Here is a 17,137-nt window from a genome sequence, read left to right as displayed (position 1 = left end):
CCAAACCATTCTGCCAAATCACTGTCACTGCCTTCACTGTCACTGTGGTTTTCAGTGGCAACAGTGGCAAAGTGATGCCTTAATGCACACACACACACACACACACACACACACACACACACACACACACACACACACACGAACACACACACACACACACACACGCACGCACGCACGCACGCACGCACGCACGCACGCACGCACGCACGCACGCACGCACGCACGCACGCACGCACGCACGCACGCACGCACGCACACACACACACACACACACACACACACACACACACACACACACACACACACACACACACACACACACACACACACACACACACACACACACACACACACACACACACACACACACACACACACACACACACACACACACACACACACACACACACACACACGAACGCACACGCACACGCACACACCGAAATAACCTGTGGGCTTCGTAAAGGTCATGCTCTTTGTTATTCTTCAACATGCAGGCTTCGATCTGTGCGAGGTGGGCCAGGAGGAGGTGGTGCTCAAAACAGGCAAACTAGCCAATCGTCGCACCTTGCACTTTGCCCTCCAGTCTCTGCTCGCACTCTTTGGTAAGATTTTGCATTTATTTCGATTAAATACCGATAAATGTCAAAGCCATGTTAACATGATAAAATATTCGAATACGACTGTTCTTTTATGGCTCCCTGACACATTGTTTTTTTTTTGCCTTTTCAAGACTCGACAGAACTGCCCAAGCGCCTGAGCCTGGACAGCTCCTCGTCCCTGGAGTCCCTGGCGTCCGCCCAGTCCGTCTCCAACCCCCTGCCCATGGGCTACCCCAGCCTGCCCTTCTCCCCCCCGTGCCTGGACAATCTGGCCTCGGACGCCATCTCCGTCTACAGCCTGAGCTCCGTGGCCTCCACCATGAGCTTCGCCTCCAAGTCGGACTGCGACTTCCTGAGCCACCGGCAGCGCGGCGGCGTCGCGGCGCACTACGCCGTCCACAAACACCCCCACGTGCCCCGCAGCCGCTCGTCCCCCCACGGGGCCGCCACCGCCGCGGGGGCCGCCGGGCGCGGCGAGGAGGAGGAGTACGAGGGCTTCTCCATCATCAGCAGCGAGCCCCTGGGGAGCCAGTGCGACTCCCTGCCCCTCCCCCCGGGGCACGGCCAGCGCCACCACCACCGCGGCGGGCGGGGGTTGGCGTGCGGGCCGGGCCCCGCCGCGGGGAGAGGCTACGCCGTGTCCGTGTCCTCCAGGGGCAGCGTCAGCACGCCCACCTCGCCCGTGAAGACCTGCCTGGCGCCCGGGCCCCACTCGCCCTTCCAGAAGGTGGGCAAGGTGAGCAGCTCGGACACGGGCGAGTCGGACCAGTCCAGCACGGAGACGGACAGCACGGTCAAGTCCCAGGAGGAGAAGACCGTCCCCCTGGACCCCCAGGAGCTGGCCCAGAAGATCCTGGAGGAGACCCAGAGCCACCTGCGGGCGGTGGGCAGCCTGCAGCGGGCCGGGGCGGAGGCGGCGGGCGCGGCGGGGAACGCCTCGGCGCGGAGCAGCGCCTTCCGCTCGTCGGAGAGCAGCGCCTTCAGCCGGCCCGGCAGCAGCGCGAGCGGCCGGGCGCAGTCGTCGCCGCGGCCCAAACCCCCGTCCCGCTCGTCCTCCCTGCAGAAGATCAGCTCGGGGTACAACAGCCCCGCGGCCTCCGAGTCCTCCCAGCGGGACGGCAGCCACCCCTCGCCCTCCCTGGACAGCCACGCCGCCTTCAAGCTGAAGTACCCCAGCTCGCCGTACAGCGGCCACATCTCCCGCTCCCCGAGCAACGTGTCCCCCAGCTCGGGCCACCAGTCGCCGGCCGGCAGCGCCCCGTCCCCCGCGCTGTCCTACTCCTCCACCGGCTCGGCCTGCTCCACCTCGACCAACGACGCCGCCCCCGACCTGGACCGCCTCAGGAGGGGGGTCATCGACGAGAAGGTGCAAGCCATCCACAATCTCAAGACCTTCTGGGCCAACGCGGCGGCGGCGCAGCAGCAGCATCATCAGCAGCAGCAGCAGCAGCACCACCAACACCACCAACACCACCACCACCACCACCACCACCTGGGGCCCGTGAAGGGCGTGCACGGGGCCCCGGGAGTGCTGGGGTCCACCAACAGAGACGTGTTGAGCCTCCTCAACCTCTCGCCGCGCCGCTGCTCCCCGAGCGACGGCCAGGACAGCCTGGAGCTGCGGGAGCTGGGGCTGCAGTCGCTGGACAGGGCCGGCAAGAACTCGTCCAACGGACACCGGAAAGTGTCGCCCTCGCCCACCATCTCCACCAGCAGCAGTCCTGGTGCGCGCTCCATCCGACTCCCTTCTGGCAACGGGTACAAGTTCCTGTCACCGGGCCGATTCTTCCCTTCCTCTAAATGCTGAGACACTTTAAATGGCCCTATACTTTTACAAGGTATTTACGACAGTGTGGAGGAGGATGGAGGAATTTCGAGGCTCCGCTGTCGGTCTACCCAACTCGGTCCGCAGTTTAAAAAAAAAAGCATTTGATTGGTCGGTCAATGAGTGTGATCCCCAGAGGCACATGTATGCTTTGGAATGTGTCTTGTCATTGTGCCCATAACACTGTAAAATGGCAATGAGAAATACTCAACGACCTGATACTGTGTTTGTGTGTAACTGTGTGTCAGGTAGATGTAAATGCCAATCCTCCAAAAACCTTGCTGTCTGTATGGGCCAAGATGCAGCAGCTCTTAACTGTTTTACTTCATTCTGTTTTGGTTTGGTTTTGAACTATTATGGTTATGGTTATTGTTTGTTATTGTTATTAATATTATAATTATTATGTTTTGTAAATTAATTCCAGTGTTTCACAATCAGTATTACACGTTTTATATTATTAAAAAAGTGAAGAAATCTGTACCATGTAAAGATGAAAGAGTGAAAAAAAGATTTAATATTTTTTATTGAAATCAAAAAGGCATTTTGCCTGATTTCTTTGTGAATTGAGTGTCTGCTCCGAAGCATGCATTCTCTTGCTATTCAATGTTAATTACCATGTATGACTTTTTAGCCCATGATTTTTTTTAGATTGAACGTGGAATTTCCATGACAACCATCTGTCATTTATCAGTAAATGGTTTAAATAAAAAAGAAATCATGTTTGCTTTCTTGTAGTATTGGCCTCATGTGATTTACCAGCCATGTATTAATTGGGGACGCATGGATCAAAGAAATTGCACCCACCACTTCAACACATCTTCCTAGAATCCTATATAGTTCACAGATGACCAACATGAGCTCACACCCAACATATACACAAAGTCACAGTGTTAAAAACAAAAAAACAAAAAAAGCAGTCTATCATATTCTGATTCTGTCGATCATTGCATTACATAACACACTCTATGCATCATCACACATTTGCAACATAATCGGTGTTACAAATCCTAGTGAGCTGTGTTGAATCATTCCGGTGGACAGGGGCGGCAGCGCTGGTGACGTCAGGCCTCACCGCGCACTACGGAAGGGCTCTCTTTTCCCCTCGGTCTCGGCCAATCACAGCGCAGAGCGCCCAGCGCCAGTATTGCCAGATTGGGCCAGATTTCCTGGTTGCAGCGCGCTGCAGCCAGTGTTGCCAGATTGGGCTGGGAAATCTGGCCCAATCTGGCAACACTGGCCAGCGCGCATGAGCCGCTCATAAGGGCGCATGACGTCAGCGGGAGTACACAGTAGACCTAAACCGAAAAAGCTGCCATGGTTCTCATCAAGGAATAGTAAGTGAAAAATGTTATATCTACAGATTGTTTCACATCGAATCTAAAGCAGGGCAGGGCATTTCATTCAAGTAGTGAATGTATGTCATCTTTAGTTATTCTGTCGATGTTTAAACAAGAGTGTAAACTTTATATTTGCCTGTATGTGGGGATGACACACGAGGGGGAGAAGGATAAGGGAGGGATTGCTCAAGAGCTGGGTCTGGGTCCGGCCTACCGGCGTTGACAGCCCCGCTTGTCCCGGGTGACAGCGGCGGTGCGGTCCCCTGTTGGGTTGTGGTGGAATTCGGGTGTTCCCTGTGACAATGACACCGTGAGATAGCGTTTGTTGACACTGTGTGGGGGTCCGCGCCGAGCTGGTAGCCTGACACCCGGGGAGTGCTAACTAACGAGCTTGCTAAGCTAACCTAACGGTGCGACTAACGGGAACACATTGAAAGGAAATGGGAGTCGTTTATTAAGAAGGTTTTTTTAATTATTGATTTGTGCGTGGGTTTTCTTCGGGTTAACCCGGTTTTGATTATTTTTGGTTAAGGGGAAGCTGTGTTGTTGTGTTCTTTCTGTCTCTGCTGGTCGTTTGGGTTTGTTAGCTATGTGGCTAACGCTAGCATAGGTACTAACTTTAGCTAGCTCACCCGATAGGTTCATTAAAAACAAGTCGATCGTTTCAAATAGGGATATGAAACACAGTCAGTGCAGCGCACAGAGTAAATGGACAATCCTGGGCTGAGGATTGAAAGATATTCGTCTCCATTTATTTCAAGTCTCTATCTCCAGAATCGAAATCTTGCTCCATTGCTAACGTTAGTTATGTTACATTGATGCACGTATTAAGTGCATTGTTGTCGCATACTACGAAGGTGGTTTTCTTTATTGTTATCATCTTTTAATCTTAGATTTCAAGAACTGAGTCTTCTACTGCCCCGTTGGGAGCTGTTATGCGTGTGTATTTCAGTTGGCTGTACCGAACACCAAAAGGCAGGGTGTGTTTTGAACACGAGCTGTCATTAGGACATGTTGTGAGTCAATTAAAAACAATCAATACAACCACCACTGTTTGTTTCGCTGTTTGGCCTAATGTTGTGAGGCTTGAAAAAGCATTTAATGTATCCCAATTAGCCAAATTAAAATAACTAATTTAACCAAAATGTTTAGTTCTACCAGCAATCTTGGTTATCATTCAAATACACAAAGATCAATATACAGTTATGATGTGCAATATTAGTGTTTACTGTCACACCTGATGCTGGTCATGGTTTAAACTTTACCTCAATTGGACAATCTGTCAGTTGGTTGTCTACTTAATGACTTGCTCTTGACTGTGAAATGCAATGACGAGGCAGACATCATGCCATGCAATTGCCCAATCATCATAATGGGGTTCATGATTTGATGTCACAGTATCAATATGCTGCTGGCAATATCAGGACTAAATTGTCGACGGTGAAGAATGCAATTATTTGTAAAATAGAAAAGCTCAGTACTGTACCATCTGTGACCTTGTCCCCCCTCAAACTTTGTTCATCATTCCAGCTGTGTTGTGGGTTTGTACCCTTTAAAATTCAAGCCTTTTAGCCAGGATAGATGGAGTCATTTTCCTGTTGGCACATCCCTTGTAGTTGCTGTGACACCATAATGGAGACCTCTGTTGTTGTTTTTTTTATTTTTTGTTCCAGGAATATTCCCTGTTTTCAATATTGATGCTTTACGTGTCCGTAAACCTCTCTAAGAAGGAAGAATTTCTCCTATAATACGCCACTTTGGTTAGTTATTGCTGAGTCTGGAAGTGGAACACATCACTTGGACAGCTCTTCTTGGAAACCTTTGAACATAGTTCTGCCAACCATTTGTATCATCTTGGCTCTGCTCATGGCACTCCTCAAACACCACTAGGCCCTGCTCATTCTCAGGCCCTGGTTTAGCCCTGGAGTGCGGTGACGATGAAGAAGCCACATTCAGCTGAAATCAGCACCGTCTAAACGGGTACTGGTAGTAATTCTTTCCTCAGGAAGTCTGACCACAGAATGCCTCTTCGGTGACGAGCTCTGTGCAGAGCTGTCATGCGTTGATGGGCATATTCAAGTTCAGCTTGAATATGCCTGACAGAAGCTTGTGGTTTTTCAGAAAAGGCGTTTGAATTGTTTTATTGTGATTGGTGCAACTTTGTGCATTTTCTAATGTTTTTATTTTTCTGTTTTTTCCTCCAGCCGTGTGGTTTTACCTTGTAGTGTTGAAGAGGTGAGTTCTTATGTTTGTCTTAATATTTGTCCTAGGCTGTATCTCGGAAACCCACAATGTTCGCAAAGAAGATTAGTATTGAATTGATTTTTCCGTGACCCTCCTGTCGCTGATACTAGTAAGGACTTTGCTAACAAGCAGCTTATAATGGGCTGCTGATTCAAAGCATTAACATAAGCCTTTCAGAATAAGATTGAGTGCTAGGGTAGATGTTTCCCTTGTTTGTGGTAAATGCTGGCTTGTCCGCTCTAGCCTTATATAGTAAGGTTCCTGCAATTAGCCCCACTTATTGAAACCCACTCGTATCGTGGAAAGGAGACTCCCTCCAAAGAATCCTTCTGAACCTTTTCACAACATAAGTGTAGCCAAACAAAAAAAAAAATGGTTTGGAAGCGGATATTGGCCTGCAATGTGTTTACTTGTTTTGAATTTAAGATGCAGATATTGCCTGTAAACTCAGGGTGTGGTGTGCCTGGCTCGCAAGCCAACACTCAACTAGAATAGACTTTTGACCTTGCCAACTCATGTTCTCACTTATGTAAGCCTCTGAACCTAGAGTTTCACGGTACCACAACTTGATTTTATTTGCACTGATTCTGCAGATGTGATGGTTATGTGTATAGGTCTCAAGCTTCCAGATGCCAAGCGATCAACACAACGGCGCCTTTAATCAGTTAAACTGTTGTATCGAACAGAAAATCTGGGCACCACTAAAATGCTTTCCTTATTGTGTGCATTTTCCTAATTATCTTGATTCAGCTAGTGTAAACCAGAACATCTGTGATGCATAGACCATTCAGTTCACAGAGTCCAATAACGGAACCAGGTTCCCACCGCTCCCTAGTTGATAAGGGATGTTTGACAAAGCACTTGTTTGCTGAGGCGACGTGTTCTCCGCTGTTCCAGTATCAGGTGGGCCAGCTGTTCTCGGTGGCCGAGGCCAGTAAAAATGAGACGGGCGGCGGCGAGGGCATTCAAGTGTTGAAGAACGAGCCCTACGAGAAGGACGAGGAGAAGGGACAGTTCACCCACAAGGTCTACCATCTAGCAAGGTAACGCGGGCCACCGTCGACCTCACCCCTCAAACTACATGACAGCCCAGAGCCCCACGGGTGGTGTAACGGCGCTGTGTGGCCACATAGTGGCAGTGTTGTATCTGTGTGTGAAGTGGGCCCCAGCGTTTACCCCCACACTGAAACCATGCATGAGACCAGTGGGCGAAGCGTGACGATGTGTCCTCTCCCTCCTGTCCCTTCCCTCTTCCCCGTACTGCAGCAAAGTCCCCAAATACCTGCAGATGCTTGCCCCTGAGGGCTCCCTGGTCTTTCACGAGACCGCCTGGAATGCCTATCCCTACTGCCGAACTAGTGAGTGAGATCCCTCAACCTGGCTCAGTCTGGCCTTTCCTGTCCTTTACCCCGATGTCCTTGACCTTATGCCTTGTGTTGTGTAGAATGCTTTGTGTATAGTGTAGAATGCCTTGTTTATTGTATCGTATGTGTTTTAAATGTCTCATATTTGTCTCTCTTTGTCCCCCTCTTCTCTCATGTGTGGTGTTCATCCAGTTGTGACGGTGAGTAGATTAATGCACGCGCCGCACATATTTACCAGTGGAAAAAGGAAAACCGGTCCTTATCAGCATCGCATTCCATGACCCGAAATGGTAAAGGTCAATGTTATGGTGTGCATTTCAGAACGAGTACATGAAAGACGACTTCTACATCAAGATCGAGACGTGGCACAAACCAGACACTGGATTGCTAGAAAACGTGAGTCCTCCTGCCGAGCTCTTCCACATGGAGCAGTCCGACCGGTGCTTACGCTGCGATCCTTTTGTGTGGGACACCGGTTCGCCCGTCCTGCTCTAGCGAGAACGTGACATCATTTCCTGGCTTGTAGCACTTGTAGCGTTCCCGTTTCTCATTGGCTAGTCATTGTTATTGTTATATCATATATGATAGTTACATTAGCATCTTTAGCAAACCAGCCCGAAAACAAACAACACGACTTTAGATTGTATTGCACGCACAGCAAGACCGTGCAATGCATAAATTGGTGACCGGAATTAAGTAGCAATGTGTCTAAGAACATTTCAAATCTACCTTAAAATGACCAATGTGGTACCAATACAAAGAAAATAAATCTTTTTATGGGTGCAGCCATTGAACTCGGTATACTCTCAGAATTCCGAGGGGGAACGTCCAAAATGGGGCGTGCCTCTGTGAAATGCCTCAAGACAGCTGGGAGATTTACACCTTACGACTCGTACGGGTGGGCGTACCATACAACTGGGACGCCCACCCGTACTGTCCTCCTAATAAGGATGTGTTGGTTGTTGCGTTGCAGGTGCACAAACTGGATGAGGCCACGTGGAAGACCGTGGACGTGGTGCCCATTGACATCGCAGACAACAGTCAAGTGGATTCCAGTGTAGGTTGAACCTCTGATGCTTCATGGCAATCTCTCTCTCTGGCATCCCCGTGTGGACATGCTTGTTCATTGCGTGCCTAACCAAACCTAATTGATTCAGTAACCAATGACTTGTTGTGCATGTCATGGTGTATAAGGAAACAGTTAAGAGAGTCATTCATGGGGAAATGGGCCCATCCACTTTCCCTACTGCAGATCTACAGGGAAATAGAAGTTGCGCAAATTTTGATCGCTTGTTATCAAAGTAAATTATCATTAATCTAGACTCCTGACGGAAGCATTAATTAGCAAGGTGCTTCTCAAAAGCAACAGAAGTAGTGACTTGTTTTTAGATGCTTGTCAACAAATCTTGAGGCTTCTTTTCTCAAGGATGTCTGCAGGTAATATGCAGACATTTTGGTTGAATTCCATCTCTCGGTGACAAACCCCATAACCACTACATTTCCTCTCGCAGTGCAATTAATTTCTCAGTAAACGTGTTCCTGTTACTTGGGTGTTTATTAAGCATGACGAAAGTATAGTGATGGATGAAATGGATATTTGTTGTGCTCCACCAGAGTAGAGCTTTCTATGTGATGAGCTGTAGCAGGTACTTGTGGCTAAAGTCTTCATGGGACTGAACAATCTCCCAAAGCCGAAACATCGGTCTACCGTACGGTCAACTCTTTAGCCAGTGTATCTCATCATTCACCTCTTCCCAAATAAAACATGCACAGACTCGTGTTCATCCTCCTTACGCCGATGTTAAAAATGTTACACACTGTTGCCAGTGTCTGACAAGGCATTGCCTCATTTCAGCCGTTTGCGTGTGGGTAAGCACACTCCTACGTGTGTGTGTGTTGGCAGTTATTTGCCTGAGCAGCAACGCTGGCGTGCGTGTGCTTGCTGATATTTGCCTGAGCAACATCCCTCTTGTGTGTGTGTGTGTGTGTGTGTGTGTGTGTGTGTGTGTGTGTGTGTGTGTGTGTGTGTGTGTGTGTGTGTGTGTGTGTGTGTGTGTGTGTGTGTGTGTGTGTGTGTGTGTGTGGTTAACGAGGCGGACGTGTTTGCCTTGCTGGAGCAGTCTGTTGTGTCTGAGGGCCCTATCAGCACCCTGCCTGAGGCATGGCTGCGGGGCCTGGAGCGCGCCGCCAGCATAGATGAGTTTGTTAGTGTAATTAAGGCTCACAGCGCGAGGCATACGCCGGAACTAGACAAACACACTCATCTCTCTCTCTCCTTCTGGCCGCTCTCCTGCGCCCGCCCGCCCTCTCGCGCCGCGTCCTCCTTGAACGGCGAGCTCTTCTCGGCTAGCGCGGCACATCGATTCACAGACCTCATTAGTGCAGCAAGTGTATTGTTATAGTGATGGAGCTCTCAACATCAGAGCATCCAAATTACATTTTGTGTGTGTGTGTCCTCTTCCACTCTTGGCCCCCGTGTCGACCCTGAAAAGTAGTTTTCGCCTGCAGGCGGGTCATGATTTATTAAGGGTCGCTGGGCCTTTGGAGCCGAAGCTAATTTCAGAACCTTTTTATTTATTTTTGTTTTTGGTGGTGTTGTTTTTAACTTTTATTTTTTACCTGTCAGTCGTGTGAAGTCTTCTCTGTGAGCCCTTTCAAAAGAAACTGGGTCTCAAACAAAGAAAGTTTAAGAGTGCGCACGTCTGAATGTGTGCATGAAGTCCAACACACAGTCGATGTTTGTGTAGGTCATATCTCTGTGTGTCTGTGTTTTTTTTTGGCATATTTTCCTTTTATTTTTTAAATATCCTTAACACTGTTGAACCAGGGTTGCGTTTTAGCCCTCCCTGTGAAAAAACAAACTATGTTGTTTGGCTATATTGCAAGATAGGTGTTCTGCTGCAGCTGTGTGTGGCTGCAAGACGTTGTCTTCTGCTGCCTTCTCTCATGCTCTCTAGAACCGCTGTGTGTTGAGTTCCCCTCCATCTCCCAGTCAGAGCCTGGGCCCCGGGTCCGAGATGCCTCCAGTCCAGCCCCGGTGGCTTTGACTCATACACACTGTGGCTCTAGGGTGGTGTTCTCGTGGCTGTTTCCATGTCTGTGTCCTGAATGCTTCTCTCTTTCTCTGTGCAGGACTACAAGGCGGATGAGGATCCCGCCATGTTCCAGTCAGTCAAGACTGCCAGAGGACCCCTCGGACCCAACTGGCAGGTGTGTGTCTGTCTGTGTCTGTGTGTGTCTGTATGTGTGTCTGTTTGTTTGTTTGTGTGTGTGCTTCGAGGACATGTGGCTGTCACTGGTTCTCAATTCTACACAGTAGCGCTTTTGACTTGAGGGCTTGTAGAGAAACTAAAGCGTTGTGGTGGCAGACGTCCGTATGTTTGTCCACCGTGTGTTGGCCAGCCGTGGCACCGTGCTAACGTGCACCGGCCCCCGTGTGATTCAGCAGAGTTTCCATTTTGTAGTGGTGCCTCTCCGGACTTTATCATGGAAAACTTTCCACCGCCTCAAACGCTCCCGTGGAACCCAGGCAGCCAAACGGCGTTTAAGAACTCTAAATAAGAAGCGCGCAACTTTTTGTGTGATTTTTAATTGGATCACTTTTCCCATTCGCTGCGGACAAGCACCTTTTTACTTCTCTTTTTTTTTATTTTTCCAAGAAGGGGAAATGAGTTCAGTGAGAACAGAGGCGCAATTTCTCCCCGCCTCTGGGAGCCACGGCGGAACTCTTGTCTATCTCTGCATGCACACATGGTTGCATATCGGTAGCCTTTGTATTTCTGAAAACTGCAGCTTTGAGTGGGGCGCGGCGAGGGGGAGAAGAGAAATGTCACCGTTAACGTTTTGATGTGGAATCATTTTTATGTCGAGTTCTCGTTTTTTTTTTTATGTTTTTTTTTTTTTGAGATCCAAACTTTTCTAAATCCACCACAAATGTAGAAATGTTGCTCCAAACCCCCCACCCCCCCTCCCTACCACCGCCCCCCACCCCACCACCCCTATCGCTTGACTCCGTGATCGCAGCATCAAACACTCGTGTGGTAGGCGGTATGGGTGACTGTGGGGGGGGGGGGTCGATTGAGGCAGCTGTGTATTTTCTCCTAGAATGCCGAGCCAGAAAGAAGTGATTAATTAAACGTGTATGTGTGTGTGTGTGTGTCTCACAAGCAGGTCCTAGGTGTTAATAATGTAACCCGCTTTGCGCAACGGCGACGCCTTTATCGCCGGGCGAGCGCCGTTTTATCTGGCGTTTGACGGCCACAAAGGCTCGCCTGTCGGGAGCGGTGTCGCTGTCAGGGCCCAGGCAGGGAAATGGTGCCTTCATCTGGAGTTTATCCACTTTGCTCTGCTCCCTACTCACCCGCACGCGCACACACACACACACTCTGTCTCCTTGTGAAGAGCTGGAGGAAGAGGGTGCGAGGGAAAGATGGGTTTAGAAAGTGTGTCGTAGATTAGGGGGACTTTTATCAGTGCGCCGCATGGCGTCATTGATAATTATTTCAGCAGGCTACATACCCAGAGCATTAGGAATTGATGTCATTTCGTATTTGCATACAGCGATTAGTATGAAATCGTTTTTTACTCGGGTGTGTTTCCGCACTTCCGAAAGTTTGCCTTAACTTTTCGCGTTTGGGCATATTTGTGTGTGTGCTATTTTTGGAGACGGAGGAAGCATAACTCTGCTGTTTGTTTCGCTCTTGCTTTGCCGACAGAATGAGCTGGACAATAAGAATGACTGCCCAAAGATGTGTGCCTACAAACTGGTCACAGTCAAGTTCAAGTGGTGGGGCATGCAGACCAAGATGGAGAATTTCATTCACAAGGTTTGTGGGGTTGATATGTGATTATTATCGTCGGTGTTGTTAATATTAATCTTATTTTAGATGCGTCTTTTCGTGTTATCGGAGGCTGCGATCCAGTGAACTCTGTGCATTTGATTTAGCATATTCCGGCCCTTTTAACTGCTGACAATTTCTCAATGTCTCCATGTGCGTCGACAAAGTGAAACTAAATCCTTTCCCAATACTAACTGCATGATTCTGAAGGCGTTCAAGTCATTTGGTTTCTGGCATCATTACCTAGCTCTACCGAACGAGGCTCCATTTGTGCCTCAAGCTGTTTTTAATGTGTGGCGCCGAATGACGTCTGGGCAGAGGGACTCTCACGCGTCTGCTTTCCCCGTTCTTCCAGCAAGAGAAGAGGATCTTTACAAACTTCCACCGCCAGCTCTTCTGCTGGATCGACAAGTGGGTGGAGCTGACCATGGAGGACATCCGGCGGATGGAGGCGGAGACGCAGAAGGAGCTGGAGGAGGTTTGTGTTGCTTGTAAACCGCCGCCTTCATGAACCTCAAACTGCCACCGACCCCAGGTGCACAGAAGGCCTTGTGAAGCCTTGCTCGTCCCATCTGCGTCGGCTTGGCTCGGTGAAGCCATCACAGAGATATTAAAGCAGCGGACAGTTCTTATTTATTTTTATTCCGGTGTCTCGTCTGGTTAATTGGTGAGGATTGGTGTAGGAACGCAGGAACGGCACCATAGAGAAGACTCAAATCGAAACACACTGATGTATTTGCTAGGGATGCACCAAAAATGTTCGGCCGAAAATGGCCCAAAACATAATTTTCAGTTTCGGCCGAAGTACTAAAAAGGCCGAAAAAGAAATACAGAACATTTATATTTTTGATGATGTGAGAAAAAAAAAGAAGCAACCAGTGTGGAATGAGCCAGGTGCGCTTCATCAAAAGAGCGATTATAAAAGAGCCGCACGTAAGTTTGTAAACGACTAAATGACAATACACAGAGATAGAAAAGGAGCAGAGCGCACCTGTTAAAATGAATGGATGAAATGAATGAAAAACAGCAAAAGCCACATTCGGTATTCGGTTGCGGCTTTCGGCCAACTGTTTCAGTATTTTCGGTTTCGGCCAAGAATTTTCATTTCAGTACATCCCTAGCATTTGCATTCATGCCTGAATAGGTTCGAATGACACCATTTCACTATTTTAACCTGCTGTAGCTCCATTGTCTGAATGTGCTCCTTTGACACTATAAGATTCTACAGGGTGCTTCTTGGATGTTAACGAGCTGGGTGCATGTCACAGCGTTTAAATTGTGATTATGTGTCACTCTAGCTTCCCTGCAAGTGTAGGTGACACCTTAAATCAAACTAGGACAACTTTATGTCTCGGATTTACATAACTGGAAAGTCATTCGGCATAATTCTGCAGTGCTAAAGAAAATCGACACGAGAGTACATGGTTAAATATTTAAACAATGTCTACGGGCGTATCTTTATGACATTTGTATATTCTACATAATGCCCCCATTGATATTTAACAGATATTATCATACTATGCAAATAAATTAATCTTGTGTTTATGATAAGGGGGAAGTGAAAGCTAGAGTTTTTACTGCTCTTGATACTACGATTTACTTTCGCACAAGCGGATAAGAAATTGGGGGTGGGGCATGTGCCATGCCCTTTAGAGAACGGGCGCCACTTGCACTTTGTCACTTGCACTTCTCCAGAAATAAAAGGCCTCCCCCTCATCTGTTAAGACTCAAGCTTCTGTAGATGTCCGTACAAAGTGATCCCTTCGTCGCCGAGATGCCCGTTTGGTCCGCTGCTCCTACGGGTTTGTCCTCTCTGATTCCTGTCTAGATTCGTAAGAAGGGCTCTGTACGGGGCACGAAGGCTGCAGCAGAGTAGCCAGGCCAGACTGTAGGCTCTGTGGCTTGCATTGTGTAAGTCTTACCCCGCTGGAGGCCACTAGCCTGTCAAGCACGTATAGGGGGTCTCCTCCTTCTGTAGGCACGTCGAGGCTTGTCCTCACCCCCTCCCCCCGGGCGGTTTCCACGTACCACCGTCTTCACTCTAAACAGCGGTGTCATAGGCTGTTTGATTGGTCCACCGTGTTTGTATGCACTTTCACTCTGACGCCATAGCTCCTTCTATATCGAAGTGCAGGGAGACGATGACTCACAAAAGATGCCTACCTGGGCATTGTACCCGTCTCTAGGAATCACAATAGGTAGTGCGAGTCAGAGCTGGAACAATATGTTTATTTTTGGCCTTGCTGAAGTCATTCTGAATAAGGCTTTAATATCCTGGCCCCACCATCAGCTCCTCATCAAATTGCAGTTTTTAGATATTTTGTCCTTATAAGGAGAACAAAGAGTCAGGCCAGGCCAGCCCAGCTCAAACATTCCTGGTCGTCTACCAGTGCCTTGTTCCTGGACCCCAACCCCGCCCCCACACTCTCACAGGTTGCTCAGCCATGTGTTAGCCATTCCCCCCCCCCCCCCCCCCCCCCTCCCGCCTGATTTAGTCAACAGGCAGGTGCCTTCAAAGAAGGCTGTGATTAGGGGGCGAAGGCCGGGGCGCTTACCCCTAGGCTCCAGGGTCAGCCAGGGTCGCTGTAGCAAGTAGGGCCCTGGTTACATCTAAAGCCACCAGAACAGGCCCCATTACGTAGGATCCGCACTGAGCCCACACTTAAGGTAAGCTTTGGTCTCAGTGTCTTAAACGGCCCGCAGCTAGGTCGGTCGGTCGGTCGGTCGGTCGGTGGCTGGGCGGTTGACGAAGCCGTGGTGAACCTTCACTGGGTGAGTGGGAACACCAGGTTATGGAACCAATGCACGGGCAGCCTGGAGGTGTGCTGATGTTCTCACGTTGATGAGCTGGTGGACAACTCTCTGTGTGTGTGTGTGTGTGTGTGTGTGTGTGTGTGTGTGTGTGTGTGTGTGTGTGTGTGTGTGTGTGTGTGTGTGTGTGTGTGTGTGTGTGTGTGTGTGTGTGTGTGTGTGTGTGTGTGTGTGTGTGTGTGTGTGGGGCAGGCGGGTCTTCAAGATGGCTCTCATTAACATACAAATGGAATTGTGCAGTAGAAAGGCGGGCTGTGCTGTGATTGAGGAACGGGGCTGGTGGGAGGCCCGGGCAGAGAGGATGGAGAAGTGGTGGGATAAATCCTCCCTCCGTTTCATCAGACCTGTCTGTTCCTTTGTTTAGGGCCACAGTTGAACCGTCCCATTTAAGGTGTTCGGCTATCAGATTGAACCACTAATTGACTTTCTCGAGCCATCAGCCTTGGGGTGGGAGAATCTGAAAGCGATGCTTTTATCTATCGCAAGGCAAACAAGGTCCGAGACGAGAGTAGTTTTAGCGACTATTGGTCGGAAAAATAACCTCTAAAAACTGAATTTGATTTATCTCGGGGGGGGGGGGGGGGGAAATAAGAATCATCTTTCGACGGCGGTGGAGAATAACGGCGTTCTACCTGTTAACGTACCCAAAGCGCTCCACCTTCACAGTATTTAGCGGCCGTTCCGGCAGAACTTCACTTGTGCATGCATGCAATCCCGGGACCTGTCCCCACTTGTTAGTCTCCGGGAGTTAGGAGGAAAGTATGTCTCACGTGTGTCTCTGTCTCTCCCCTCTCTCCCCGCCACACAGCTCCGCAAACAGGGGGACGTTCGAGGAACCTGCGCGGCCGCCGAGTGAACGGACCCCACGGATTTTATTAACGGACGACCATAAGGCCAACAGTGATGAAGACTGCGAAGAGGTTCTCCCCCCAGCCCCCCCCCCAGGGGGACCCCTTCACCTTGACTGATTCAGGCTGCCGAGGAGGGGGGGGGTCTGGGGAGCAGGTCCCCGACTTGCACCCAATCATAGACATTTCTATCCACTGGGGAATTGATTTCTAGAAAAAAGTGACACGATCTTAGCTGATAAGGCTCCGGTTAATTTTGATCTTTTGGACCGAGGAGGGTCTGCCCTCGGCGCCTCGTCGTTGGCGAGGCCTCGGCGTCGGGTGGGGAGAGAGGTGAAGAGTGGCACCTTCTCAGCGTTTTACTCTGCTTTGATTCCACAGCGGCAGGTGTTCGACCCACCTTTCTGTTCTGCTCAGGGGAATCACTTTCTCTGTAGTCGGTTGCACCCCATTTGTCCCACCCTCCTCCTCCTCCTCACCCCAAGTTTGTGGCCACTTTTTGTCTCCAAAACATTCCTCATAAGACAGACGCCTTCCTGCCATCCCATCCATCGTTGTCACCTCACCCGTGTTAGAGCTGCTCTGTAGCACAGTGATCTGTATTTCCAAGCATCGGTCTGACTGCTCCATCCTAATCATGTATTTTCCTGCCTTGGCCTTCGTTAAGAGATTACTAATGCCTGTTAACCTACCAGTCCAACCCGGTTTCCCAAAGCTTTGCATTTCTTTTACACTGACAATCGTGTCCGCACAGGTATTCGCTTTCTCTCCCGAGCAAAAAAGATCCAACATGACACACAGGAACACACGCTAGACACACGCATAGACACAAGCACAAACGCAAGTGAATTCATGCACGGCCACAAGGATGACTGATCCTTCCTTAAAGCTCACTCTGGGCAAATCTCTGCAGGCTTGTTCAGCTGACGGATGGATCTTCTCAAAAGTGCTCGCAGCTCTCTCCATGATTGGCCCCTCACCGCAAAACAAACACACACAGATTCTCCGCACATACTCGCAGATATACCTAAACCCCCCCCCCCCCCCCCCCCCCCCCCCCCCCCCCCCCCCCCCTCTTTCCTCGTTGATCTCCCTGGGGGGAAACGAGCATCCAGAAAAACAGCCACAGATGGTGCTACGCCCAGCCACTTTTTTCTTTTTTGTTGTCACCACCAGCCAGCACCCTCCTCTGCTCGGCACTCCTCTCCCAGTGCACCCTTGAGGCCTGCCTTACTACACTGGTTCTCCGGGGTGCCACTGAGGGCAGG

The 17,137-nt window shown here is 49.6% G+C and overlaps 2 protein-coding genes across 2 annotated transcripts in view; both read left to right on the top strand.

Annotated features, from left to right (window-relative positions):
* LOC130391583 (tetratricopeptide repeat protein 28-like) overlaps positions 1-3,453 on the top strand; it is a 163,228-nt gene extending 159,775 nt beyond the window's left edge. The window contains exons 23-24 of the mRNA XM_056601793.1: positions 498-605; positions 734-3,453. Coding sequence (XP_056457768.1) covers positions 498-605; positions 734-2,409 — 1,784 coding nt within the window. The 3' untranslated portion in view covers positions 2,410-3,453. The remainder of the gene's footprint in view (positions 1-497; positions 606-733) is intronic.
* Positions 3,454-3,677: 224 nt separating this feature from the next.
* LOC130391823 (phosphatidylinositol transfer protein beta isoform-like) lies at positions 3,678-16,932 on the top strand. Its single transcript, XM_056602120.1, has 10 exons — positions 3,678-3,761; positions 5,969-5,999; positions 6,906-7,051; positions 7,275-7,572; positions 7,694-7,768; positions 8,346-8,429; positions 10,505-10,582; positions 12,088-12,198; positions 12,566-12,688; positions 15,830-16,932. The coding sequence occupies exons 4-10, from the start codon at positions 7,507-7,509 to the stop codon at positions 15,875-15,877; spliced, it is 585 nt and encodes a 194-aa protein (XP_056458095.1). The 5' UTR covers positions 3,678-3,761; positions 5,969-5,999; positions 6,906-7,051; positions 7,275-7,506; the 3' UTR covers positions 15,878-16,932.
* The last annotated feature ends 205 nt before the right edge of the window (positions 16,933-17,137 follow it).

This window comes from Gadus chalcogrammus, chromosome 11 (genome assembly GCF_026213295.1).
Source record: "Gadus chalcogrammus isolate NIFS_2021 chromosome 11, NIFS_Gcha_1.0, whole genome shotgun sequence".
Lineage (NCBI taxonomy): Eukaryota > Metazoa > Chordata > Actinopteri > Gadiformes > Gadidae > Gadus > Gadus chalcogrammus.
The sequence above is the reverse complement of the archived record's forward strand: the minus strand, read 5'-3'. Positions and strand labels throughout refer to the sequence as shown.

Bases quoted from the DNA above. Each gene is read 5' to 3' on its own strand.
- LOC130391823 (XM_056602120.1), top strand. From the start codon at position 7,507: ATGTCTCATATTTGTCTCTCTTTGTCCCCCTCTTCTCTCATGTGTGGT. The intron at 7,769-8,345 runs GTGAGTCCTCCT...GTTGCGTTGCAG, and splicing joins ACACTGGATTGCTAGAAAAC to GTGCACAAACTGGATGAGGC. The intron at 10,583-12,087 runs GTGTGTGTCTGT...CTTTGCCGACAG, and splicing joins CCCTCGGACCCAACTGGCAG to AATGAGCTGGACAATAAGAA.